General features: G+C 47.6%; 1 protein-coding gene across 3 annotated transcripts; it reads left to right on the top strand.

Annotated features, from left to right (window-relative positions):
- Positions 1-17,583: 17,583 nt before the first annotated feature.
- Alox15b (arachidonate 15-lipoxygenase type B) lies at positions 17,584-27,365 on the top strand. Of its 3 annotated transcripts, XM_028784382.1 has the most exons (14): positions 17,584-17,730; positions 17,816-18,038; positions 18,316-18,397; positions 21,049-21,171; positions 23,049-23,152; positions 24,180-24,352; positions 24,564-24,710; positions 24,818-25,021; positions 25,628-25,714; positions 25,844-26,003; positions 26,167-26,301; positions 26,399-26,499; positions 26,577-26,747; positions 27,186-27,365. In XM_028784382.1, the coding sequence occupies exons 1-14, from the start codon at positions 17,584-17,586 to the stop codon at positions 27,363-27,365; spliced, it is 2,037 nt and encodes a 678-aa protein (XP_028640215.1). The 3 variants fall into 3 exon arrangements, with proteins under 3 accessions (XP_028640215.1, XP_028640216.1, XP_028640217.1); XM_028784383.1 differs by lacking the exon at positions 25,628-25,714; XM_028784384.1 differs by lacking the exons at positions 25,628-25,714; positions 26,167-26,301.
- Positions 27,366-27,661: the final 296 nt, after the last annotated feature.

The raw sequence follows: 27,661 nt of genomic DNA on the forward strand, positions 1-27,661 counted from the left end.
AACCAAAAGCATGATGGGGAGGAAATGGCTTATTTGGCTTATGCTTCCACATCACAGTCCATCAGTGATGGAAGTCAGGACAGGAACTCAAGTGGGGCAAGGAACCTGGAGGCAGGAGCTGATGCAGAGGCCATGAAATGGAGATGCTTACTGGCTTGTGCATTATGGCTTGCTCAGCCTGCTTACAGCACCCAGGACCACCAGCCCAGGGACAGGACACACACATGGACTGGGCCCTCCCCTAACAAACCCTAATTAAGAAAATGCCTTACAGCTGGATCTATGAAGACATTTTCTCAATTGAGGTCCCCTCCTTTCAGATCACTCTAGCTTGTGCCAGCACACTAGATAAGTGGGTTTTCCTGAGAACCCACTTCCAGGATGAAGGGAATGCTGCCTCTCACCTACTCCTCCCTCCCTCCCCCACACCTAGCCCTACCATGAAGATTGGGAAGGGAGGGCACAGACTAGGACAGGGACAGTTCCAAAATGCTCAGAAGTCCTCAGCATAGCAGCACATGTAGGGTAGCCAGATTCTCTATAGAATGTGGAGGTCTCAGGACTTGATTGTTTTAGGTGTGGGCCCTTTTTCTAATTCTTTGTCCACAGGAAAATCTCAACACCTTGTTATAGCAGAATTAATATACAGTCAGCCTTCTGTACCTGTGGGACCAGCACCCTCAATCCAGTCAAATACAACTGAGGAAAAATGTTGGTTTTTAAAAAATATGTATGCACATGCATGCATACATATGTATACACATACATGCATGCATATAAACATATATGTATACATATGTGTGTGTGTGTGTGTGTGTGTGTGTCAGCTGCATCTATGTCTGTGCACTGTGTGTGCATGACTGGTGCCAGAGACTTCTGATCCCTTAGAATTAGAATTACGGAGAGTTGAGAGTCACCACATGGGTGCTGGTACTCAAACTCAGGTCCTCTGCAAGAACAAGAATTTTTAATTGATAAGCATCTCTCTAGTCCTGAAAGTGTTATATTATTTTTTTGTTTGTTGGTTGGTTTAAGGTTTTTGTCGTTCCTGTTGTTGTTGTTGTTGGGTTTCTCTCATATATCCCTGTCTGTCCTAGAACTTGCACTGTAGACCAGGTTGGCCTCAAACTCACAGAGATTCATCTGCCTCTGCCTCCCAAGTGCTGTGATTAAAAGGTGTGCACCCATCACTGCCAGGCTGGAAGTGTTATATTCTTGACAATCTGCTCCCAACTATCTAGTTAAGCCTGTGAAGTTTGTGTCTTTACTAAACCCTAAATGTGAACAGACATGTTTGTGTGTGATTGTTCCTTGAGGATGCAGTGTAACTACTATTTACATGGCATTGACACTGAAGTACCTATTGTAAGTGATTAAGTGATGGCTTAAATTGTATGGGAGGAGAAGCATCGGTTCTATGCAAATTCAACATCACTTCCCATATCGGATGTGAACATCCTAGGGTTCTGGTGTGTGTGCGTTGGGGGAAGGAGTGTTCTAGAAACACTTGCAGCTACTGAAGGGGTATGAATGGGCTACCCCTTCAGCATGAGTTGTTAACATACACAAGCATACACAAACACACTCAGAGAGACGCATGCACTTGTGCCTCAGCAACTGTGTGGAAGTCAGAGATAACTTGGAGACTTTAGTTTTCCACTTCCATTATGTGGGTCCTGGGAAGAAACTCAGGGTTTTAGACTTGGTGGCAAACACCTTTGTCCCTGAGCAATCTTGCCCGCCCACATCATTTTAAAATGTCACATAAAACAGCTTTCCACACTACAAAGCTCTCGTGGTCTTTTCATGTTGGCCAAGGACTGGTCTGCTGGAGTACAGTGCAAGCTCAGCAGGAGGCTCTCCCACACCTCCCCCTTAAACCACCAAGCGAAGCAAATAAATGTCCACCCACCTTCTGACTCTGCCTCAGCCCCATTCCCTTCATCAGTGACCAGTGCTCAGTCTCCAGCTGTCTCTCTGGGTCCTGAACACCTGATCTGAGCTGTGTGACTCCATCAAACAGCCTGTCCCCACCATCACCGTCTGGTCTGACTTGAGGCCACACAGGGTCCATGCATGTTGCTTGCAGGGCCCTCCCCTTGGTCCCTAGGCTTGTTTCCCTCTCAGCTCAGCCTCCACTCCAGGTCAGGTTGGCAAACAGAGGTCTCTCCTTTACTCTCTGTCTAATTTGGGGAATAGGAGGGCAATGGTGACCCCAACTGCTCTAAGTAAGACCTCGGGACACTAAGGTTCACAATCAAAGGCTCCAGATAGACTTCACCAGGAAACGAAGCTGAGGAAGGAAGTCTGCCAAGCATTGTATCCTCAATATAGCTGATCATGGATTCTGGTCCTTAGAGGACAGGTCTAGACCAGATCTCCACCTTGGGAGAGTCCCCTAGGCCATGGTGGTATTGGAATATGGGCAACACCCATGTGCATTAAAGTGGTTGAACTGGATGATCTAAGATTCTCCCCCAAATGGGAGCTGGTCCCAGAAACTGGTCCTCCTAGGATTCAGTGTTTCCTGAGATGGCCCAATAAAAGCCCTGTGCCAAACAGCCATGCTATTCCTTATCAAGTCAGAAATCAGGAAGGGGTCTACAAGTAGAGATTTGTGCTTTTGTGAAGATTGGAGACATTTGAGCCAAATCACAGAATGAAGGGAAGAAGCCAGTGTTGATCGAGAGACAATGGCTGGGGTTCCAGAGAAACATGGTTTTGTATCCAATGGGAACAGAGCAGAGTATAAGAAAGACTGTGCCTGGTGGGAGGGTTGTACAGCAGGATAGCTTGAGCCTGGGACTAGTAGTCCTGAGAAAAGTCAGTCTATAGCCTCCAGAACCAGTGAGTCAGGAACCACTGTAACTCCATCTCCCAGCTGAGAACGGGGGCTCAGAGCAGTTGTGTGACATGCCTCTGTTACAGCCTAGTTACTCAATGAGTGTCAGGACTGTAATTGTCCTGAGATCATAGACTCTTTAATGAAGGGGCAGAACCTGACAGGATTAAGCTCCTAAGGAAACACAAGTTGCCTGGGACAACAGTAGGCAAATGTCTTCCTCAAAGGCAGGGAGAGGAAAAGCTGTGTCTGCAAGTTGTTAGTCAGGGAGAAGCAGTCAAGGAGCTCCTTTCCTGCTTCTCAGAGTCCCTGGGGATGAGCTGGCCAGCTGTTGGTGATTAGCAGGGTTTAGGAAGTCAGGAGAGGATGTGAGAGGGCTTGGGCTTAGAGGAGGGGGAGGGGGACACATGACAGAAAGCTTAGGAGTTACAAAAATCCACATCCTGGAAGTCGCCAACTTCCTAAGGCTCAACCACCCTGGGTATGGAGACCTTCAGGAAAGGGTCATTGTCTCCTTGAAGATTCATGTGCATAAGTCATGTGGTCACCAGGCGCCATGGAGGAGTGGGCAGTGGGCACTCAGGGACAACTGACATGGGTGAAAGGCTTGGGACAAATGTGCAGTGCTGGGGCCTGATCTGTCATTTCAGGAGGCAAGGACCATTTCCCCCAACATTCTAAGGCAGACAGAGGCGTATTCTCCAAATAGGTCTGTTTGGAAAACTGCCCTAGTTAGGGTTCCTTTTCCTGTGATGAAAGACCACAACCATAGCAACTAGGAGAGGAGAGGGTTTATTTTGTCTTATCCTTCACTGTTCATCACTAAGAGAAGTCAGAACCGGAGCTGGAGCAGGAACCCTACGGCAGGAGCTGATGCAGAGGACATGGAGGGTGCTGCTTGCTGGCTTGTGCCTTGTGGCTTGTCAGTCTACTGTTTTATAGACTCCAGACCATCTACTATGGAGTGGTCCCACCTACTATGGTTTAGGCCCTCCCATATCGAACACAAGAAAGAAAATGCCCTATAGGCTTGCCTGCTCCTGGATACGATGGAGGCGACTTCTCAGTGCAGGCTTGCTCCTCTTTGCCGGCTCTAGTTGTGACAAGGTGGCATAGAACTAGCCAATACAAACATGCATAAGGAAGTCATGTGACTTGATGGAGAAGTTACAGAGTCAGAGCAAGGTGTACTTACGTCTGCAGAGGCATCCAGACATTTGGTTCTTATAGTGGTCAGGGAGTAGGAGGGGACTCAGCTAGAGTTACCTGGGGGCAATACAAGAGTAAAAGAAACACATTCCTCAGAGGTTCTCAACCTGTGGGTCATGACCCCTTTTGGGGGGGACAAATGACCCTTTCATAAGGGATGAACTAATACCATTGGAAAACCCAGATATTTACATTATGATTAATAACACTAGCAAACTTACAGTTATGAAGTAGCAACAAAAATAACTACAGTTGGGGAGGGGAATTACCATGAGGAAGCTTATTGAAGGGTTACAGTGTTAGGAAGGTTGAGAACCACTGCTGTGGGGCGTTGAACAGGATAGTTATGCACTCTCTACCTTAGAACCCATGCCCACCCACTTGTGGTAGACAGAAATCAGGGCCTCAATGCTAAGCAAATGTTCTACAGATGAGTAACACTTCTAGCCTAGTTTAAAACTCATTCCTCCATGGGCTCACACTGAATTGCGTTGAGAATTTATGTTATAGTCCGTTACACTCTCCTGCAACTTCTGAGAGACCCACAGCACCCCAACAGCACATGGACTCTCTACCACGGCTACAGTGGGAACAGCTACTTAGCAATCTCTATGATCTCCCCTGAACCAGGAGTGGGTCCATGCCTCACACTGGGTCAGGAAGAATCCTTTGCTGGTCTGTCTGCCCTCTCAGACACAATATATGAAAACAAAGGACATGCTGGTGGCCTTTTTCTGCCAATGGGGAAGAACTGGAAGAGGAACAGAGATGGTGGAAGGGCACAACCAGGTAGAAGTGTACAGAGGAGAGAGCAGAGGAGGGAAGTCCTTACACCTCTGGGCCGTCCCTGAGGCCCTGCAGGACTCAGCCCCACACTCTCCTGACAGTCTCCGTCTTCCTCAGGTCTCTCAGCTGAGCACCTGTGACTTGTGACTGAAGAGTCCTAATAAACCCAGTTGCCTTTCTCTAAAGGACACCAGTGTGACCTTGTCTCCTTTGTTATGGATCCGCCATTGCCTCCCACCCATGACTCCCTTTTCTCCTTCCCTCCCCTCCCTCCTACCTTCTCCTCTCCTTCTCATTCTTCATTATGAAAGGAAAGCTGTTCAGTGAGAGTCTTGAGGTCTTTCTAATTTCACAGCTTATAATCATGCATATCCTTTCCAGTGACTGAAAGGGAGGAAGGGAAAGAGAGAAGGAGAAAGAGAGAGAGAGAGAGAGAGAGAGAGAGAGAGAGAGAGAGAGAGAGAAAGAGAGAGAGAGAGACAGGCAGAGAGAGACACAGAGAGAGAGAGACAGAGAGACAGAGAGAGAGACAGAGAGAGAGAGAGAGAGAGAGAGAGAGAGGCAGAGAGAGAGAGACACACACACACACCACACAGAGAGAGAGAGAGAGAGAGAGAGAGAGAGAGAGTCAATTTTCAATAAATTAGACAGGTTTTTTTTTTCCTTCTGCTACATGGCTTTTAAATCTTGACATTTGCTTTACTATGTTAGCGTTTCCGTGAGCCAGGCCTGGTGAACACATCTATAGTCCCAGCACGAGAGAGATGGAGAAAAGAAAATCAGGAGTTAATGGAAAGCCTTAACCACACAGCAAGTTCTAGGTCAACCCGAACTACATGAGACCCTGTCTCAAACCCCAAACAAGCTGCAGATGAAACTGTAGCTCCAATCGATGGGTCTACACTCAGTGTCTTTTATTTTCCAGGGAGCTTTCAACCACTCAGTCTCCATGAAGGAACCAAGCGTCGGAGTGCACACCCATAAAACTATAGTCATTGTCTGGTCTATCAAAGAGGTTGGCATGTGTGTGTGTGTGTGTGTGTGTGTGTGTGTGTGTGTGTGTGTGTGTGAACATGCACACAAATGCCTGTGTGTCATGGATTGATACCACCTAAGGCAGCTAGGGAAGGTTGGTGGTCCATCTGCGCTGCCATCATCTCCCCCACACCCAACCTTCTCCCTCCCCCTCCCCCTTGCTTCCAGTTGTACCGAGGCTTCATGAAAGCTTTGGAGGCTCTCAACCACAGAGCTACCGGCAGCCAGTTAAGTTCCATCATGTTTGTCTGCTCCAATCACCTGACTGCCCTGTCAGTCTAGCTAAGACAAGAAAGGTTTTGCCTTAGGACAAGGGCAGAAGGCAGCCACATTATTTGCCAAAATAACACAAGAACCACCCAGTAGCTAATATTCTTCCCTTGGAAGCCAGAGTGGGGCATGCACAGTCCTCTGTTTTCCAAGATTCTACCACAACATCCCGTTAAACCCCACTTAAAGCAGTCAACCTCTTTCCTAGTCCAAAGTCCCAAGTCCTCCATATTTTCCAAAACTCTACAGCCATCAGGCCTGGCAAAGCAGAAACCCACTCCAAGTCCAACTTCTTCCTGATTACCTTTCTATTGCTAAGACAAAATGCCATGATCAAGGCACCGTTTCATTTAATGGTTGGTTGGTTGGTTGGTTGGTTGGTTGGTTAGTTGGTTGGTTGGTTGGTTTGGGGTGAGATTTCTCTGTGTAGCCTGGTCTGTCCTGGAACTCATTCTGTAAACCAGGCTGGCCTCAAACTTAGAGGTCCACCTGCCTTCACCTTCCCAGTGTTGGGACTAAAGGTAGTCACCATAATACCTGGCTCCACAAGGTGACATATAAAAGAAAATATTAACTGGGCTTAAGGTTTCAGAGTCCATGATAATGGAGCAAAGGCAACACCACAGGAATAGTTGAGATCTCATCTCTTCATCCACACATAGGAGTCAGAGAATCTGCCAATTGCCCTAGTCTTCTGAAACCTCAAAGCCCAGTCTTAGTGAGACACCTCCTAATTCTTCCCAAACACTTCCACCCACTGGAGACCAACTATTCCAACAACTAAGTCTACAAAGACCACTCTCATTCAAACCACAGACAGGCACTGAAGACGGTCAGAAGTCATGTGAGGGAGAGTACTCAAGGGCCTGAAGTTTAGTTTGAGGCTTCTTTTCTGGGGTTCACGAGAAGGAGGAGTTGGTTATGAAGGAACATGGCTTAGTTGGTTCTGTTCTTTTTTGTTGGTTGTTTGTTTGGGTTTTTTGTTTGTTTGTTTTTCCAAGACAGGGTTTTTCTGTGCCACAGCTCTGTCCTGCAAATTACTCTGTAGACCAGACTGGCCTCATACACACAGAGACCTGCCTGACTGCCTCCTGAGAACTGGGAAAAAGGCCTGGACCACCAAGCCCACACAGGTTCTCTATGTTGACAGGTAGTTTAGGTCCTATATTCATTCTTCCTACTGCTCATGTTCCTTCCCATAATGCATCTGATTTCAATCACATGCATCCCCATTTCATCAGAGGCATAAGATGGTAAGTGGGGGATTGTCCCTGAAGTTTACTAGAAGAGAAAGTTTTACAAGCACACCCAGGATCAGTTGAGGCCAGATCAGCCCATCTAGCCCAGGTACTGTAAGGATATATTTGAATAGGAACTTGTCAAAATTTGATTATTCTGGGAAGGGTGGAGGGATTATTGTTCAGAGATGGGAGTGGTTGCAGCCTCACACAGGTAGGAGATTGAGAGGGCTCTGAGGTAGCTAGATGCAGATGTGTTGTTTGGAGAGGGGTGTGTGTGTACATAACACATGCCCATGAAGAGACTACAATGTCAAGTGCACTAATTACAAACCTAATGGGAGACCTTGGGCACTAACCTGTCTCCTGTGCTTGCCTGCCTCACTGCAATCCACAAACATTCAGTTTGGGGACCTGGGTTCTCCCGATCACCTCAAGAGATACAGGAGGACTATGTCCTCTTTGAGATTTTCTTGTTGAGGTTCTCAGCTCCCATCATTCACAGGATTACCCAGCCCCTCTCAGCAGGGGCTGTACCTACATCATACTGATGGAGGGACCTAACTTGGCAGAAGCCACCACCACATCATGTCTTTGCCCAGACTAGTGGTCCTTAGCAACTGTACCCATGTCTCAGCCTCTGGTCCTCCTGTGTTGGCACACCCCAGCTCCTTCGAGTGTCCTTGCTCCCTTTGTGATCATTGTCTGCCCTGTCATTGTCCCTTTACTGACTCTGTAAGCAGGCTGCTCCTTTGTTGTTCTTCCCAGAGTTATTTTTGTCCCTGGAATCCTTCCCTTTGCCTTGAAAGCTTGCTTTCTGACTCCTTTTGTAAGAAGGACATTCACTACCCTCCCCAGCATTCTCAGTTCTAAAGATAACACTTCCTACATGGTTAAGTAGTTCACAGCTACACAGTCTTTCTTTAAGATTTTGGCAGCAGTCTTTAATCTCAGAAGCAGACTGATCTCTGTGAGATCAAGGCCAGCCTGGTCTACACAGCAGAGTTCCAAGACAGCCAGGACTACAGAGAGAAATCTTGTCTCAATAAAACAGAACAAAACAAACAAAGAAGTAACCAAACACAAACAAAAAGATTTGAACACCCCAGAATGTTGGTGAATTTTCCCTTGAATAAATCTAAAGTGGGAACTTTTAGTTCTTTGGAAAGTTAGTTATACCAAATGATGTTTTGCTGGGGCACACAAGTGAAAGGATGTCTTGCTAAAGCAAACACGTAAAAAACTGTTTTCCTGAAGCAGACAGGGGTGAAAGGATGTTTGGATATAGCAGACACAGGAATGGACTCTTGATGAAGGAGTATAAGTATGACCCCACAGATAGTGGGAGATGAGCACTGAGCACTGGTTTGTTATTCACTAACAACATGCATGTATTCGTTCACCTTACATACCGTTGTTGAGCTCAACTTGTGATAACTCCAACATTGAGAGAAATTCCCCCAAGAACTGCTTGTGAGGTCCCAGCAGCAGCTTGCAGCTTCTGTGGCTTCCCCTCAGGCTGGTTGGTGAGCCTGGCAGTTTCTTCAGGATTGAACTAAAGCTGCCTGGCGCCTTCTTGCTGAAGGGACTGGACTGTAGCTGCCGGTTTGTGCCTGGTGTCTGCCTGCCTAGAGGACTGGTCTGCAGCTGCTGAGTTGTATTTGGTGTTTGCTACAGGACTGAACTGCTGCCCAAGAAGATCGAGCTCGCCACCAAAGAACTATTGCTGAACAGGTCCACTTCCCACATGTCCTAATAACTTTTCTCTTCCACTAACTCTGCGGGGTGGTGGGCTGGAGGAGAAGTTGAACCTTTATTAAGAGTAGGTTGCAAAAAATTTATGCCTACATGAATCTGCTTTACTAACTCTGGTCTCTTAAAATTAGCTATCAGAGAACATGCAATCCAGATCTTAGTCTGGTACTAATAGCCACCCTATGTGTTTCAAAAGGAGCCACCCATTCCCATTTCCAGTCAGGTAACTGGGTGGAGTGACTGCCCTTCCTGCACAGATACACTGTTGTCGCCTTAAGACCACTTAAGACCACAGGCTCCTCGGCCTTCTGTCCATGTTGGTTGGTTCAGAGCTGACTCTGTAATTTACATAAAACCATGGATCCTGAGGGCGAAGTCAACTCCACAGGAGTCACAAAGAAAAGACAGAAAGACATCAGTCCTGAGGACCTCTCTGGGGCAACCCAAGGCTGAAGAGGCAGAGATTAGAACTGTCTTGCTCAACTTAGACACGCATGAATCAGCAGCCGGTGTCCATCTTCCTGCTCTCAGCAGGTTGGGTTGTGTGAGGTGCCAAGGCAGAGAGGAGTGCACATTGGACAAACTGTCTGGCACACACTTACCTCTGCTGCTTGGGTGGCAGCCTGTTGCTGTGCTGCAGATGTAATTGAGGGTGAGGTGGACTTGTGTCCTACTTGTCACCAGTGGGCTGGGATCTCGTCCCTGTTGGTCTCAGGTGTACACTTCCTTCTTCCTGCATCAATGTCCTTCTCTTGTTCCAAGTAGCATGAAGATGCTTCAGGAACTCTTGGTGGCAGCTCACATTAGAATAGGCAGATGCTATGCCTTCCATCTGGAGTGTTCCTCCAAGGTCCATATCTTAAAGACCTGTTCCTGAGGTCAATGCTTTGAGAGGTGTTAGAATTCTGATGAGCTGGGGACATGTGGAGAGAAATTAGGCTGGGGAAATGCTTCTGAGGGTACACTGAGCCCCAGACCCTTCCTGTCTCTCTTGGCTCGCTGGCTGTCATTAGGTAAACAGGAAAGCCCTGCCAGGCACTCCTGCCATGGTGTGTGGCACTGGTACAGACCCAAAGGAACAGAGCTTCGTGACAGGCAATGAAGCATCTGAACCCATGACCAAGTAGGATCTTCCTAATATCTCTGGTAGTTTCTCAGATTAGAGACTCACAGACCAGAGAAGCTTAAAAAATCATTAATGTCAGGGACTACAGAAATGGCTCAATGGTTAGGAGTACTGGCTGCTCTTCCAGAGGACCTGGGTTCAATTCTCAACACCCACATGACAGCTTACAACTGTCTATAACTCCAGTTTTCAGGTGTCTGATATGTGTACAAAGACATATATTTAGCAAAACATTAATTAATGCACATAAAATAAAAATAAATAAATTGCCAGCCAGTGGTGGCGCATGCCTTTAATCCCAGCACTTGGGAGGCAGAGGCAGGTGGATTTCTGAGTTCGAGGCCAGCCTGTTCTACAGAGTGAGTTCCAGGACAGCCAGAGCTACACAGAGAAACCCTGTCTCAAAAAAACAAACAAATAAATAAATAAATAAATAAATAAATAAATCATTCAAAAATCAGTAATGTCTGTGGCTACTGGAGAGGGGAAGGACTGGAAACTAGTTTTTTAAAAATGTTCTATTTATTCAAGTTGGAGCCCCTGTTCATAGAGTAAATGGAGTCTACATCATCTGGTTTAATTTCACTGTATTATTTTTTTTGCCTGCATATAGGTATGTTCATTTCATAGGTGCCTCTGGAAACAAGAGGAGGGCTCTGGATTCCCTGAAACAGGAGATACATGGATGGATACACGTGTTCTCCTGTGTGGGTTCTGGGAATTGGACTTAGTTCGTCTGCAAGACATGTTCTTAACTCCTGAGCCATCCTTCCTGTCCCTCCATGGATCTGGGGATCAAACTCAGGTAGTCAGGCTTGTATGCCAAGTGTTTTTACCTGGTGAGACATCTCCCACATCCTGTTCACTAATTTTTTAATAATTTTATAAGTTTAAAATAAAAGTAAGAGTGATATAACAACCAAAAGTGAGAAGAAGTATTTTACTATGTTTTCCTTTTTTGATTATTTCTAACCTCTCTGTGAATTCAGCTAAGAGAACTAAATGTCTAGTATTTCGAGGAACTCCCTGTTCAGCATAAGTCATCTGTTTCTTGATATCCATGAGGGCTGGGTCCAAGGACCTCTGCAAATATCCAAATCCACAAAGTCTCAAGTCCCTTATGTGAATACAGCGTTTGTACAGAACTTACACATGGCCCCCATATACTTTAAATCACTTCCATACTATTTGCAGTATTGGGGACAATACAAATAATGTGCCAGTATTAGTTATGACATATAGTTTAGGAAATAATAGCTAGAAAATTAGTCTACACATGTTCAGGTCAGATGCAACAGTAGCACGTAGCTTTTGCTATCCTACCTTAACTCCAGGAACAGGACAAACTACCAGCCCTCATCCAGAGAATACTAGAGATGGGGATGAAAAACAGACACACACACAATGCTGAATTTCAACTTACCTTATTGGTTCAATTGCTGGGCATTAATAATCTCCACGGCTAGCAAGCCCTCCCAAATACTCTTAGCTCAGCACCCTAAATCTGTCCTCACCTTTAGTTGATCAGTTACCTCTAGTCCCAGCTCAACATTCCCATGCTCCCTCTAGTTGAAGGGGTTGGCTTTTTTTCTCTCCCAAGCATGGCAAACTCTCCCTCTCCTTCCCTTACATCTGCCAGCTTGCCTTTGGGGACCCAGAAGTCCCATCTATTTCTTATGCCCAATAATTGGCTCTTAGCATCTTTACTGACAGATCAAGAAACAATTGGGGAACAGGACCTTAGCATCAGAACCACCCCTACAGGCAACCACTGTGGCCCTAACTGACATGCTTCATATTCCTAGGTGGGTCGAATCCTGGAATGTGCCACCCAACTCACAGGCATGAGACTGGACAAAGAAAATAATAAAAGGTGACAGGGTGTGGTTACTGGTGGAACCAGTCAGGAATTACAGATCCAGAGATGCAACAGCATAAAAACTATAAGATGTCACAGAAGGATGGACTTCTGCTCTGACCCCAAGAGCCATTAAAATGGCAGTCAATCATTCTTTGTTCTTTGGATCGAGAGGGTAAGTCCAGTTTTCTTCTTGGATACAGTGCTGGGCTGAAATTAGCTTTGGCCTATAAAATGCTTCTGAAGCAATTTTGCCAGAGAGAATGGCCCTGCCAGCCACCAGGGCCAGTGAAGTCATTTCAGATATGCCTGAGGCAGCCTGTCACTGGTGGGAATGCCAGCTGACACTTCATGGAGCCCTACCCAAATTGCAAAATCATGAGCAAATCAACAAATTCTTTCTGTTTTAACATGTTACATATATGAATTATTTATTTTAGCTAGACCTTATAAAAGACACGAAATCCTGGTATTTTATTTAGAAGCAACCTAGGTGGGAAAGGGGACAGGGATGGGAAGAGGGGAACATGATCAGGTATTGGATGAGGGAAAAGGACTGAAGGGCCAGCAGAAAGAATGAAAACAGGCAACCTTGGGAGGTAGGAGGTTGGGGAAGGGGCTCCAGAAAGTACCAGAGACCTGGGAGGTGAGAGGCTCTCAGGACTCAAAGGGAGGGACCTTAGATGAAATGCCCTACAGTGGGGAGAGGGAACTTGTAAAGCCCATCTCCAGCAGAAAGACAAGTGAGGGATGGAGTTGCCATCCCATAATTATTCCTGTCTGAAAGAACTGCAGGGACAAAAATGGAGATGAGCCTGAGGAAAAGCAGCTCCAGTGACAGGCCCAAAGTGGGATCCAGTTCAAGGGGAAGCCCCAAGGCTGACACTATTACTGAGGCTATGGAGTGTTCACACAAAGGAGCCTATCATGACTGCCCTCCAAAAGACCCAACAAGCAGCTGAAAGAGTCAGATGCAGATATTTACACCCAACCAATGGACAGAAGCTGCTGGCCCCTGTGGTTGAATTAGGGAAAAGCTGGAAGAAGCTGAAGAGGAGGGTGACCCTGTAGGAGGACCAGCAGTCTCAGTTAATCTGGACCCCCAGGATCTCTCAGACACTGGACCACCACCCAGGCAGCATACACCAGCTGATATGAGGCCCCCAACACATATACAGCAGAGGACTTTGGGGTCTGGGTTCAGTCACAGAAGATGCACCTAATCCACAAGACACTGGAGGCCCCAGTGGGGAGGTCTGGTAGGGTGGGGCTTGTGGGGGATGGGGATATTCTCGTGGACATGAGGGGAGGAGGTATGGGATGTAGAACAGTCAGAGGGTGGACTGGGAGGGGGATAAAATCTGAAGTGTAAAAATAAGATTAAATAAAATTAAAATTAAAAAAACCAATTTCTTAAAGGTCTCGGGATGAAGGACAAGAAGGTTGTCTCAAAGCCATATGGCTTCTTCTCAATCCCCAGGGAAGGCTACCTCCCTACAAGTTGTGAGCAGTAAACCCCTGCGGTCCCACAAATTTTAAAACAAAGCTAAATAAAAGTTATTTGACCATTGTTGTTGGCTGCTTGCCATAACTAGAGAGTAAGAGCCCATTGCTGAAGATGTTAGATCACACCTTTAATCCCAGTACTCCAGAGGCAGAGGCAGTTGGATCTCTGAGTTGGAGGCCAGCCTGGTCTAAAGAGGGAGTTTCAGGACAGCCAGGGCTACACAGAGAAACCTTGTCTCAAAAATTAAGAAAAAAGTTAAATCAGGATTGACGCACATAAAAGAGGAGACCCTCCTGTCCACGGGCAGAATTGTCCTTTGATGAGATCGACTGGAGGACTCCAGCCTCTCCTTGGAGTGGGTACTGTGTCCAGGCAGGAGACTGAGCTTTAATAGCAAAAAAGGGAACTCTGGGAAAAAGAAATTTATCAGTAGACATGTTCTTTGTAGTTCCACAGCCGAATGATGCCTGTGGATGTTCTCTTTCCTGTTTGGCTTTCCTGTCAGGCAGGTGTGCTGATCTTGATCTTAGCATTACAAGAAATAAACCCGGAAGCTCCTACATTACTGCCTGGCTGTTGTAATGATGGAGGTGCTATGCAGGCTGCTGGGAGAGCACGCGTCACCAGCAGTGCCAATCAGTAATAGACAAAACGCCAGGCAGATTGTACCTGCTATACAATGTGAGTGACGTGACCAACAGATACAACCAACAGCTTTATTATGGGAGTTAAGGATTCCCCCAATGGAGAGAATTCACATATGCTATTGCAAGTCCAGATAAAAATCCTGTAGCTGGGGGGTGATGGGAATCAAAGTGCTGATGTTTGGTTAATGGGTGTGATGAACCTGCCAATCTGCCCGATGATTATTCTTGCATACAGCCATAGATCAATGTCAGCCCCGATCTGTTAGGGAACGAAACTTCCTTTTGAAATGATGGGTTTAATTTTGGAGGTAGGAAGTGGTTTTTCCAGACGGAGTTACTCTCTGTGTACCCTGGCTGTGCTGAAACTCACAGTGTAGACCAGGCTGGCCTTAAACTCACAGACACCTGCCCCTGCCCCTGCCCCTGACCATGACCATGACTCTGCCACTCCCCCTTGAGTGCTAGGACTAAAGGCGTACAAACTACCACTTGGCTAAAATGATGGCTTCTGGAAACAAATGACCACTGTGGTAGCACAGTGACAGGCGTTTAGCGGTAGATGGACATCTAAGTCACTTCCCTCTAAGGCTCAGGGAATCTTGTGCTGAAAGAGGCAGCAGAAAGAGTGGGAGAGAGGGGAGTGGGAGGGAATGTTGTGTAGCAATTTTCTCTGAGTTGAAACAGTCCATCCTGGAGGGAGAGAAAGGCTCAGCAGTTTGAGATTTAAACTTCTCAGATCCTGAAGAGCTAAAACTTAGAAGATTCACCAGGCTCTTTCTAAAGATGTAAAGACCAAGCCTGACCAGGAAAGACTCTGTAGCATGGTGAGTCCCCTGCAGTCATGCAGAGAGCTCCAGGGTTCCACCTTCCTGAGCTGTTACCCACAATGGGGTTGGCTATGATCCTGGAACCTTTAAGTGTCCACTCCTACAGTTAGCCTCTCACCCACGGTCCTTACATTACTTCAATCTGATTGAACAGATTGGATACGGTGGTATCATCACTCTGATTTGTTTTTAGGTCACTATATGTGGTGAGTAGATATCTGTTCTCGTCTTTCCAGAAAGCATATGACACAACAGTGTGTGTGTGTATGTGTGTGTGTGTCTGTCTGTCTGTGTGTGTGTGTAGGCTTATATTTTTCAAAACCCACTTTAATCAGGATTCCTAAATGATTTAACCTCTCTTCAGCCCACCACCCACCAAGGTGGGTAGCAGAAAGGACAGGTTAATAGGACAAAGGAGGATGTGGAACTGCTTAGAAATAGACCTCTGGGTCCATCCCTGTCTTTGTTGTCAGGATAGCAGCAGTTCTGTTCACATCAATCAGAGTCATCAGTGGTAGCTCACATCATTCACAAATCTGCAATGGCAGTTGGGTCCAGAAGAAACCCCAAGGCTCTGCCAACTGACCCAAGTCCACAGAAGTGGCCAGAAGCAGGTGGAGTATCAGAAGATCTTTGGTGCGTTTTTCTCTATGATGTCATGATAAATATTGATCAACAATAAAGGCAAGGTGAACCAATGCCACAGCATTGTCAGCAAAACCCATCAAAGGCCAACAGAGAGTGGCAAGGTGAACCAATGCCACAGCATAGTCCACTGTCTGTAGGGTTATACTTATACTTTTTCCAAAGATTCAAGTGTTACCGCAAGGGTCTGCTCTAGCAAAACATCATGTGTCACCCTTCCAGGCAGCTTCCAGAAAAACTCAATGTGTCTGTTCTCAGCAAAACATCCTCCCATGTGTCTGCCTCAGCAATGCATCCTCTCATAAGAATGTTTCCAGAAAAAACATCACATGATACAACTGAATCTCCAAAGACACCAAAAATTTCCACTTTGTCTCTGTGTGTGAGTGTGTGAGTGTGTGAGTATGTGTGTGTGTGTGTGAGAGAGAGAGAGAGAGAGAGAGACAGAGAGACAGAGAGACAGAGAGACAGAGAGCTAGCTACTTCAGTGTTACTTTCGCTGTAACCATGTCAGCCTAGCATATTCTAACCATAACTCTTCTCTGGGTCAGCCCATAGTCCCCAGAGCAACAGGGGAAGGACATCAAACTTAGAAGCCAACATGAAGGTTTCACTTCTTTATAGTTACAAAACAGCTGATGTAACACACACTGAACAATCCTTGTTGTTTCTTTGCAAAACTTTGAAATTTTCCAACAACTTGGAGCCTGCATCCACTGCCCCTTTCCAGCCATTTCTCTTAGCCTGGGGCTCACACACATCCCTTTGCCATGACTTCCAGGTAGACTCCCTTAGTGACCACTATACTTGGATGTCTCACAGATACAGCAAAGAGGATTTCCACATTAGAACCCCCAAATCTGTTGTTTCCCTCAAGGGTAAACTCTGTCTCAGTCTTCCTTCTGACATCCCCCTCACTCACTCCAGCTCTGCCTTCTTTTCTCCAGTGACCTCAGGGCCTTTGCACACACAATTCCACAACAGGAAACCAGCTTCCTAGACATACCGTTTAAAAGTATACATTCAATAATTTGATATAGTATTTAAGATTTTTCACATATGCATACAATGTATTTGATCATATCTATCCCATTCCCCTACAATTCTTTCTGAATTCCCCTCATGTCCCTCTCAGCTTCATGCCCTCTTCCTTTTAATAAACACTGAGTGCAATTACTGCTGCTCATAAACACACACTCTCAGCTCACCTCTCCCCTCCTCTGGGTCTCTGAGGCCCTTTCTCCCCACCCCAACACCTCAGGCTCTCACATCAGCAAAGTCTGACATCTTCCCCAGCATTTACTGTCATCTAAAACTAATACATGCACACACATTTGAATGTTTTCCCCCTGTGCTCGACCTTACTAAAGAGGCAGGCAAAGCTGGAGTCTTGCCTGGACCCGTGTTGGCAGCATCTAATAATCCTGGAAAGGATGGCTCTCAAAATCAGTTGTTAAAAAAAAAATGAAAGCAGCCTTGTATCTTGAGAAGAGTTATAGGAACGGGAAGGGGACCCTCACACACATTTAAAGACAGCACACAAATAAACTTAATACTTGTTGTACCCCGCATCCCACTTGGGTCTGGAACTCCTCCTGGGGACTGGAGTCACCTCCCTGTCTCAGTGCCACCCATTGTCATTCCAGGTTTCAGTCTGTCAACCCACCTACTCTTTGCCCTAAATTTTAGAGCTCTTCCTGGTGGCAAAGAAGCTGAACAGGAACTCAGCTGGTAAACACATTTCCCCTTAACCTGGGCTGGTGGGCGGGGCATCCCTGAAGTGAAGCCACCCAGCCAGGTACTCCAGCTTGCACTGGAGAGCCAGACTGGCCAGGAGGATGGCTAAATTCAGGCTGAGAGTATCCACCGGGGAGGCCTGTGGGGCTGGCACATGGGACAAAGTGTCTGTCAGCATCGTGGGAACCCACGGAGAGAGCCCCTTAGTACCTCTGGACCATCTGGGCAAGGAGTTCAACGCTGGTGCTGTGAGTTTTGGGGGAGCAGGCAATGGCGACTGTGGGGAAGGGAGCCAGAGGGACCATCCTCCGCATACTAAACAGCCTTTCCCAGGAAGAAGACTTCGAGGTGACGCTCCCCCAGGATGTTGGCGCTGTACTGATGCTGAGAGTACACAAGGCACCCCCGGAGTCGCCCCTCCCTCTTGTGTCTTTCCCTCCTGATGCCTGGTTCTGCCGCTGGTTCCAGCTGGAGTGGCTACCTGGGGCTGCACTCCACTTCCCCTGTTATCAGTGGCTGGAAGGGGCGGGGGAGCTGGTGCTGAGAGAGGGAGCAGGTGAGAGGGGCCCTCCGGAGCTGGCTTAAGCTGCGGGAGGCACACAATAGTGTAGAGGTGCCTAGGCTTGGGGAGTGGAGAGTTGAACTGTGTGGACACCAGGAAGGGGTAAAGGAGGAAGGAGAGGACTGGTAGAAGCAGGAGGTGATGGCAGTCAGCTTGCAGTGGAAGGAATGTACCCGGGGTGAGGGCACTGGAGGGTAGACAGTAGTTGGAGGGAGAATGTCTGAAGCCAGAGATCAGGAGAATATCTTTTCCATCCACGCCCCCACCACAGCCAAGGTGTCCTGGCAAGACCACCACCCTGCACTGCAGGATCAGCGCCAGAAGGAGCTGGAGACCAGGCAGGACATGTACAGGTGAGGAGGGAGATAGTGACCCCTGCCGGAGGACTCGCTAATGGGATGGGAAACAGACAAATCAAGGACTAACCCCAGGTACAGCAGTGTTAGCAAACCAGATTCGCAGGACCTCAGTCTCTGTCCGGGGCATTGAGCACAGAGACTTGCATCTTACCAAGCCTTTCAGCCGACTCCGGCACCCACTGAAGTTTGAAGCCCACAGCTGTAACAACCCCACCCTGAGGCTTATGCCTTCTCTATCTTTCTTTGTAGTGGTGTTGCTTTGGTTTCTCCTTTTCTCTCACTGGTGGGGTTGTTGTTTTCTCCCATAAATACAGGCAGGACTCCGGGCATCTAAGGGGGACCTTGAAACATCCCTAGGCAACAGAGACACTCTCAGACAGGGGTGCTTTCTACCTTTTCTGCTCAGCATTAAGAGTTTGAGCAGAGAGCTATCTACATGCTGAGCACACAGGAGGTGGGAATTACAAAGGGTAAAGTCAGCAACTGTACTCACGTGGACATTTTCAAAATCGCCGGGTGCCCTTAATCTTGGTTGCTTTCCAAATCCTGGGCCCCCTGCTTTTGCCCTAGGTCTCTGGAAACCCAGCAAGCACAGGCTCCTTTGGTTCCTGGTGATTCAACTTTTGTCATCAAAGCCATGACACTAAATCTCACAGCAGCAAACGGGGGTGGGGGGTGGGGGGGTGGGGTGGGGTGGGGGGGTTGTTAAAATCTACATCCTTGATGATGCAGGACCAGTCTAGATCCTAAAAAAGGAGCTGGGAGGTCTTCTCTCTTTGATGTTTTTTCTCAGTTTGGATTGTTAGGAAAGCAAATGAGAATAATTAAGAACCGGGTTAATAAGACCTGGGAGTCTAATTCTGCATTCAAAGCTGTGGGCTTCTTCTTCAGCACTGCATTTAATATAAAAGAAAAAATATTAGCACTCTGGATGTAGCCTAGTTGGTAGAACCTATAACTAGTAAATCCTTAAAGTTGATCACCAACACCACATGAACCAGATTGGATGAAACATACCTGTAATCCCAGCATTTTTGAGATGGAAGCAGGAGGTTTGGGAATTCAAGATCACCCATAGCTCTATAGTGAATTGGAGGCTTAGTTTATGTGAGACCCAGCCCCCACCACCAAGAAAAATAAAAGCACTCAACAACATGAATGCTAAGCCCTGCCTAAATGTTTGTGGTTAGCATTGTTCCCTGCCTGTTCTCTCTGCCTGGACCCTCTGCATTTATGATTAAAGTGAGGCTTCAGACCCCAGTATTGGCATCTTCTGGGTGCCAGTCAGGGAAGGCAAGCACTCAGGCCCTCCTCATACCTACTAAGTGAGACTCTGCATCTTGCCAAGAGTCCCCAGATGGAGCCAGTACTGGGTTGCTCTAGAGAAAGAGTTTGACCACCACCTGGTGGCAGGACACTTTAATTGCAAACTGTCCTTTGACATCAAAGGCTCAAATCTAAAACATTTTCATTATTAAATTGTTGGTTACTGGTTATTGAACTAAGTCCTTTGCATTCTGAGCAAACACACATTGCTGATTTACAACCCTGGCCCTCTTAATTTTTATTTTCATTTATTTTTTTTTAAATGTGTGCTGGGCAGTGGTGTGCATGCCTTTAATCCTCAGCACTCTGGAGGAAGTCGACCGAGCTCTGAGTCTGAGGCCAGCCTGCTCTACTGAGCCAGTCCCAGGAGTGCCAGGGCTCAGAAACCAAAAATAAAAAACAAACAAACAATAAAAACCTACAGAAAAAGAAAAACACCCTGCAATTACATCTTTTTTTGACATTGTATGTCTGCATGTACACAGCCAATGATTTGCATGTGGAGGTCAAATACATGTTAGGCTTGACAATGGGCAGTAACTCTTTAATGTTTAATTTTTAGTTTTTTAATTTTTTTAAGAGTTTATTTTTTTAAAGTTTATTTTATACACAAGAGTTCTATTTGCATATATACCTTCGTGCCAAAAGAGGGCATCAGATCCCATTACAGGTGGTCATGAGCCAGCATGTGGCTGCTGGGAATTGAACTCAGGATGTCTAGAAGAGCATACGGTGCTCTTAACTGCTGGACCATCTCTCCAGTCCCTTAGTTTTACTTTTTATACTGGAGATTGAACCTAGGGCCTTGTGCATCCCAAGCAGATGCTCTACTGCTGAGTCATGTTCCCAGGCTTTTTAAATTTGTTTTGATTACAGAAAGGCTCTAACTGAATTGGCCTCAACTCTAAAAGTCTATTTTTTACATGACCCAAGCACCAAATGTTAAGTTCCTCCTTCCCTCCTTTCCTTCTTCCCTCCCTCTTTCCCCTCTGCTTTCCCTGGATTCCCACTCTTCCTCGGTCACAGTCCCAACAGTCACATACTATAATCCAGATACTTAAGACACCCCAGGGCTTTGACTCAGCTCCAACCTCAAATTCCTCCAGTTGACCCGAGTTGGGTCAGGTACTCAGAAGTCTCCCTGTGGGGACATGTAGCTTCCATCTAACCCAGTGAGCTCAGGGGAAGGGAGGGTCTCAGGAAAGCCCCTGCTGGCAGTAGGGGGCTAGCCGTGTCCAGGGTCCCCTGGGGCAGGGATTCTTCTGTCTCAATCAAGGGCTCCCAAGGCTGCTGCTGATCGCTCACCTGTCCCCTTCCAGCTGGAAGACATACATCGAAGGTTGGCCTCACTGCCTTGACCACAAGACAGTGAAAGACTTGGACCTCAACATCAAGTACTCTGCGATGAAGAACGCCAAATTCTTCTTTAAAGCCTACTCTGCGTGAGTGTCTTAGTCGAGGTTTCTAGTCCTGCATAAAACATCATGACCAAGAAGTTGGGGAGGAAAGGGTTTATTCAGCTTACACTTTCCACACTGCTGTTCATCACCAACGGAAGTCAGGACTGGAAGTCAAGCAGGTCAGGAAGCAGGAGCTGATGCAGAGGAGGTGGAGAGATGTTACTTACTGGCTTGCTTCCCCTTGGCTTGCTCAGCTTGCTTTCTTATAGAACCCAGGACCACCAGTCCAGGGATGGCACCACCCACAATGAGCCTTCCTATCCTTGATCACTAATTGAGAAAATGCCTTACAGCTGGATCTCATGGAGGCATTTCCTCAAGGCAGGCTCCTTTCTCTATGATAATTGCAGCTTGTGTCAAGTTGACACAGAAAACCAGCCAGTGCAATTGACCCCTTGTCAACGTGACACAAACACATCACTATTAAGCCTCAACACTTCCCTTCTTATTCATCCCCACGATCTAAGTAACTTTAAAAGTCCCACAGTCTTTACAAACTCTTACATATTAAAATCTCAAACCCTTCAAAATATCCAATAGCTTTTAAAATTCCAAGTCTTTTTACAATTCAAAGTCTCTCAACTGTGGCCACCACTAAAATACTTCCTTCCTTCAAGAGGGAAAAATATCAGGGCACAGTCACAATCGAGAGCAAAATCAAACTCCCACCATCCAATGTCTGGGTACCACTCAAAATCTTCTGGGCTCCTCCAAGGTCTTGGGTCACTGCTCCAGCCCTGCCCTTTGTAGACACATGCTGTCTTCTAGGCTCCAGCTGTCTGTACTCCACTGCTGCTGCTGTTCTTGGTGGTCATCTCACGGTACTGGCATCTCCAAACCACTGCTGTCTTCCACTGCACCGAGGCTTCACCAGTAGCCCCTCACAGGCTCTCTTCATGATGCCAAGCCTCAATCCTTTCCATGACCCCATCAGTTCTGGGCCATCAACTGCTACTAAGGCTGCACCTTCACCAATGACCTTCCATGGCCTCTCACAGTGCCAGGCCTCAGCTGCTCTTCACGACCCCTTCATGCCTTCAAAACCAGTACCACCTAGGTGACTCTTACACATTACTAAGTCCAGCCACAGCACAAGGTACAACCTTGGCTATCTCTGGAAGACAACCTTCCTGTGATCTCAGAAAACACTTCCCAGAAGATTTCACCTGGTGATGCTGGTCTCCTCTTAATCACCACTAATTTCTTAGGTCCAGCTAACCAGCATCAATAGTCCCAGTAACGCAAAGTTTTCGCCTTAGTAATTCTGGTATCTTGTTAATCACAGCTGATTCTTCAGCCCCAGCTAACCAAAAACACAGGATCTTCACAATCAAAAAAGCAACAGCCCTGATAAGAGTCTTTAATCTTCCCTCTGAAATCTCACAAGCCAGGCCTCCATATCCTGCTCTGTTCTCAACATTATCTTCCAAGTTCCTACAGACCATCCCACAGAGCTCTTAACATCCCAATGGCTCTTCTAGCTCAAAGTTCCAAAGTCCTTCCACAATCCTCCCCAAAATATGGTCAGGTTGTCACAGGAATATCTCACTCCTGGTATCAATTTCTCTTAGTCAGGGTTTCTATTCCTGCACAAACATCATGACCAAGAAGCAAGTTGGGGAGCAAGGGGTTTATTCAGCTTACACAATGAAGATGCCTCCCTGTCATTGTGCACAATCTTACACTCTTTCTTCTCCTCAGTTCCTTACTTCACTTACAATGTTAACTCAGCCCTGCCAAAGCCATAGTGTCCTATCCTACAGGACAGTGGCTACCTTAGGGCACTGACTATCTCAGGCAGACACAGGAGGGTCTCCTGGGGCCTAGTACCTTATCTCATACTTCCAACCTTCCATCAGGATTACAGGGCTGAAATTCAAAGGGCTCCTGGACCGCACAGGACTCTGGAGGAGTCTGAGGGAGATGAGAAGGATGTTTAACTTCCACAAGACTCCAGCAGCCGGTGAGCCACTGTGGTCCTCAGCTCTCTCTGGGATATCAGTTCCCATCTCTGCCAGGAGGCATGACCAAAATTAATTAAGTAGTTAACTGTGAGCAACAATTCACCTTGTGACTTGAGCCAGGCTCCTTGCCCTTCCTCCTAGACTTAGTTCCCATAGACACAAAAGATGTGATAGTTAGAGGGGACCCTTGACCTAGAACAACTGTTTTTCATAAACTATGGTCAGGGCTGTGGACTCAGGCCTCACAGTGAAATCAGGCTGTGGTTTCTAATAAGACTTAAAATCACATCATTACTGCCCCTTGGCTTGTTTGCTTCAGAATTAGGTGACAGGGGTACCCACCCTAGTATTCAACATGTCCCAGGAAGCTCTAATGGGTTCAGGGGGCCAAAAGTTCTTTAAGGACTGAGAACAGGAAAGATGAAGGTCATGAAGACAGAAGAATGGGGTTTTTCTAAGCACAGTGTATGGCTAGTGACTAGCCACCAGCTTGGAATGATTCTAAGTGTGCTCCAGGGCGTGGGGTGGGGGCAGAGGGCCAGCAGGATGATCAGCTATGGAGTTCTAGCTGAGGACAGAGGTTGATAGCCTCATCAAGGCTGTGGCTGTGTAGGGATGAAGTGGACAGATGGGCAGAGACACCAAGGATGGAGAGGAGAAGAAAGTTGCTACCTAAGGAGATTCTAGCCTCTGCCATGCACAGTCAACTTCACAACTTGCCATTCCCTGGGATGGCAGGAAGGCAGTGGAGGCTGAGCCTGAGAAGAGCCCAACGTTGGCTTGCTTTTGAAGCTAGAGAGCCACCAGGCTGGTATCAGGTAGACCGGATGATGATGGGCTGAGAATAAGATTTGATCTTTGGTGAATAAGCAGTAACCAAATCCAAGGGGTCAGGGGAGGTCACTCTCAGAAATGAATAGGTACCCAGTAGAGACAAAAGAGAACTCCCCCATGCAAGTAAGGAGGAGACCTGTGGGAGCCTTGGTGACAGGTCCCCCTTCTCGTTTCCCCTCCCCACTCCTGCAGAGTATGTGTTTGCACACTGGCAGGAAGATGCCTTCTTTGCCTCCCAGTTCCTAAATGGCCTCAACCCAGTCCTGATTCGACGCTGTCACAGCCTCCCAAAGAACTTCCCTGTCACTGATGAAATGGTGGCCCCAGTGCTGGGCCCTGGGACCAGTCTGCAGGCTGAGTTGGAGGTGGGTGGGGCCCAGACTGCAAGCTCTGCAAACTCTATCCTAGTTTCTTCAGGCCCAGCCCCCTACTGGAGACAGAGGGACAAACTATGCCTTGCATGCCAAGAACCAACTCTCAGAATGCACTCCTGGGTAACCCTGAGAGTTCTTCCTGCCACTTGCCCTCCTTGCTTTAGGAAGCCAGGTGCAGCCAGGGCTCCCTTTTCTCCTGCAGAAGGGCTCCCTGTTCTTGGTGGACCATGGCATTCTTTCTGGAGTCCAAACCAATGTCATCAATGGAAAGCCTCAGTTCTCTGCAGCCCCAATGACCCTATTATACCAGAGCTCAGGGTCCGGACCCCTGCTCCCCATCGCCATCCAGGTCTGTAAGAAGGCAGGAGACAGGGGCAATGGCAAAGTACAGAGGGTGCCACTGAGTGGTTGACAGATACTGACACTGCCTGTCTCCCTGCTGGCCTTGCCCACCAGCTCAAACAGACTCCAGGGCCAGACAACCCCATCTTCCTGCCCAGTGATGACAAGTGGGACTGGCTACTGGCCAAGACCTGGGTGCGCAATGCTGAGTATTCCATCCATGAGGCTGTCACACATCTGTTCCATGCCCACCTGATTCCAGAAGTGTTTGCCTTGGCCACACTTCGTCAGCTGCCCCAATGTCACCCTCTCTTCAAGGTCAGTGGTTCAACAATTTGGCTCAAGTCTTTCCTCAGTTGGCCTTCTCCTCCCAGGCTTGATGCAGGGCTCCCATTCTGATAGAAGAACACAGAGTAAGGCCATATCCAGGGCCCAAGGGAATGTCTAAGCAGAAATCAGAAAGAGTAAGGCTCCCTAGGAGGGGAAGCCCTGCCTTCTCAGAGAAATGTTAGCTTGGTGAAGGAAACAGTGCGCCCTGTGAAGGCCAAGGGGCCTGCTCTATGCTCTTCACTCTGGGTCATCTGACTGACTTCCAGCACCTGCTTCTCTGAGGTGCACTGTGAGGAACAGCTCCACATGGCCAGGCCCCAGCCCAGCTGTTCATGGTACTCTACCTGCCACAGGGATGGGAAATCCCAGGAGGTTCCCAAGGTTCTCATTTGACAAAATGATCTGGTGTCAGAGGGAAGAAAAGTCCTGCTGGAAAGCCTTAAGCAAGATGCTATGGGGCCTAGCCTTCTTCACTGGGCAGGGAACACTGTCACAAACTGAACCCTCCTGTCCTTGCTGACTCCTGTGTGACTCACAGGCTGGGTGGTTTTTGGGGACAGGTTTGGGCTCCCCAACTTTGCCATCTCCTTCCAGCTGTTGATTCCTCACATTCGGTACACACTGCACATCAACACGCTTGCCCGTGAGCTACTCATTGCCCCTGGGAAGGTGGTAGACAAGGTAGGAGCTGCCTTTGGAGGGTTGGGCTCTCTTCAGGCTGAAGAAGATGCAGATCTGGGATGGGCATGACCCCTGTTACCCTAGTACCTCTGCTGCCCCGCTTTTGAAGCCAGGAGTTCTCTCCCTCAGTCCACAGGCCTTGGCATTGGGGGATTCTCTGAGCTGATAAAGAGAAACATGGAGCAGCTGAACTATTCTGTGCTGTGTCTCCCTGAAGATATCCGAGCCCGAGATGTAGAAGACATCCCGGGCTACTATTACCGAGATGATGGGATGCAGATCTGGGGGGGCAATAAAGAGGTGAGGGAACCATTACCAGGAAGCCACGTGGGCAGGAAGACTGGGCAGGAGATGGGGTGCACTGGAGAGGTTCACAACTGGAGGGCTTATGTGGATTACCCTGGGCAAGGATGCTTCCCACAGAGGAGTTTGGAGTCAGGGAATGAGTCCAGACATTCCTTGTAGCTTCGTCTCTGAGATAGTTGGCATCTACTACCCAAGTGATGCATCTGTCCGAGATGACCAAGAGCTCCAGGCCTGGGTGAGGGAGATCTTCTCTGAGGGCTTCCTCAGCCGAGAAAGCTCAGGTACAGAGACCTTAGCCCTTGGGCACAGCCCTACCCAAGCCTCTGTGAGGTCCTCAGTTCTTTAGGAGGCCTGGCCCCAGCCCAGCTCTTCTGACAGGTATGCCCTCCTTGTTGAATACCCAGGAAGCCCTGGTCCAGTATGTCACCATGGTGATATTCACCTGCTCAGCCAAGCATGCAGCTGTCAGTGCAGGCCAGGTAAGGAAAAGTCAGGCCTACAGCCATTGTGATGAAGGGCCAGAGTCTTGATCTCATTTTATCTTCTCTGCCTTCAGTTTGACTTTTGTGCTTGGATGCCCAATCTGCCACCTACCATGCAGCTGCCACCACCGACTTCCAAAGGCCAGACACGGCCTGAGGGTTTCATAGCCACACTCCCAGCAGTCAATGCCACATGTGATGTCATCATTGCCCTGTGGTTGTTAAGCAAGGAGCCTGGAGACAGTGTAAGTAGGCAGCTGGGAGTCAGGCCTCGTTAGGCTGGATTAGAAAAGATCTATTGTTTACTCCCTGGCCCAAACACCACACACATGCACACACACACACACACACACACACCTCACTAAATTTTCCCAATGACCTTTCAGCTCTTGATACATGACTTTCAACCATCTTCAGGTGAGGATCAAGTATTCAACTAACATTCATCCATGATGGAAGCATGGGACTAAATGTTCCTTTAAATCTTCATATGAAGCGGTCTCATTGCTGACAGTTCATTGTCATTTAGGAAAAGCTTAGTGTAGAGACACAGTGAGGCTCAACCAAGGACTGTGTAAGGTGACTGGGCCCAGGGACAAACTGTGGGTATAGCCAGCCATGGTGGGTTGCAGCTGCTCAGAAGATGGAGACCTCAGCAGCTCAACCTTGTGATTGGTCCCCAGAGGCCCCTGGGCCACTATCCAGATGAACACTTCACAGAGGATGCCCCACGGAGAAGCGTGGCTGCCTTCCAGAGAAAGCTGATCCAGATCTCCAGTGGCATCAGGAAGAGGAACCAAAGCCTGCCACTGCCCTACACCTACCTGGACCCTCCCCTCATTGAGAACAGTGTCTCCATCTAAAATATTGGAGAAGACATATCCATGTGACATATAGGACTCTTGATCATGCCTCTCCAGGCTAACTGTCACAGAGACAAAATAGTCTTTCAAAATAATACAGGCTTCTCCTGGACAACCAAACCCCGTCTTACCCCCCCACACACAACCCTAATAAAATAAAACCAGACAAACCTAAACTCCTACAGAATACAGGATCTCACAGCAGAGAGCCATCAAAATGTTTGGAGACCCTGATCTTTAGCTCTGATGAAGGGCTTTGTTTGCTTTGCTTTGGATACCACTAACCATGGACTGTG

This window comes from Grammomys surdaster, unplaced genomic scaffold (assembly GCF_004785775.1).
Source record: "Grammomys surdaster isolate TR1022 unplaced genomic scaffold, NIH_TR_1.0 122076, whole genome shotgun sequence".
Taxonomy (NCBI): Eukaryota; Metazoa; Chordata; class Mammalia; order Rodentia; family Muridae; genus Grammomys; species Grammomys surdaster.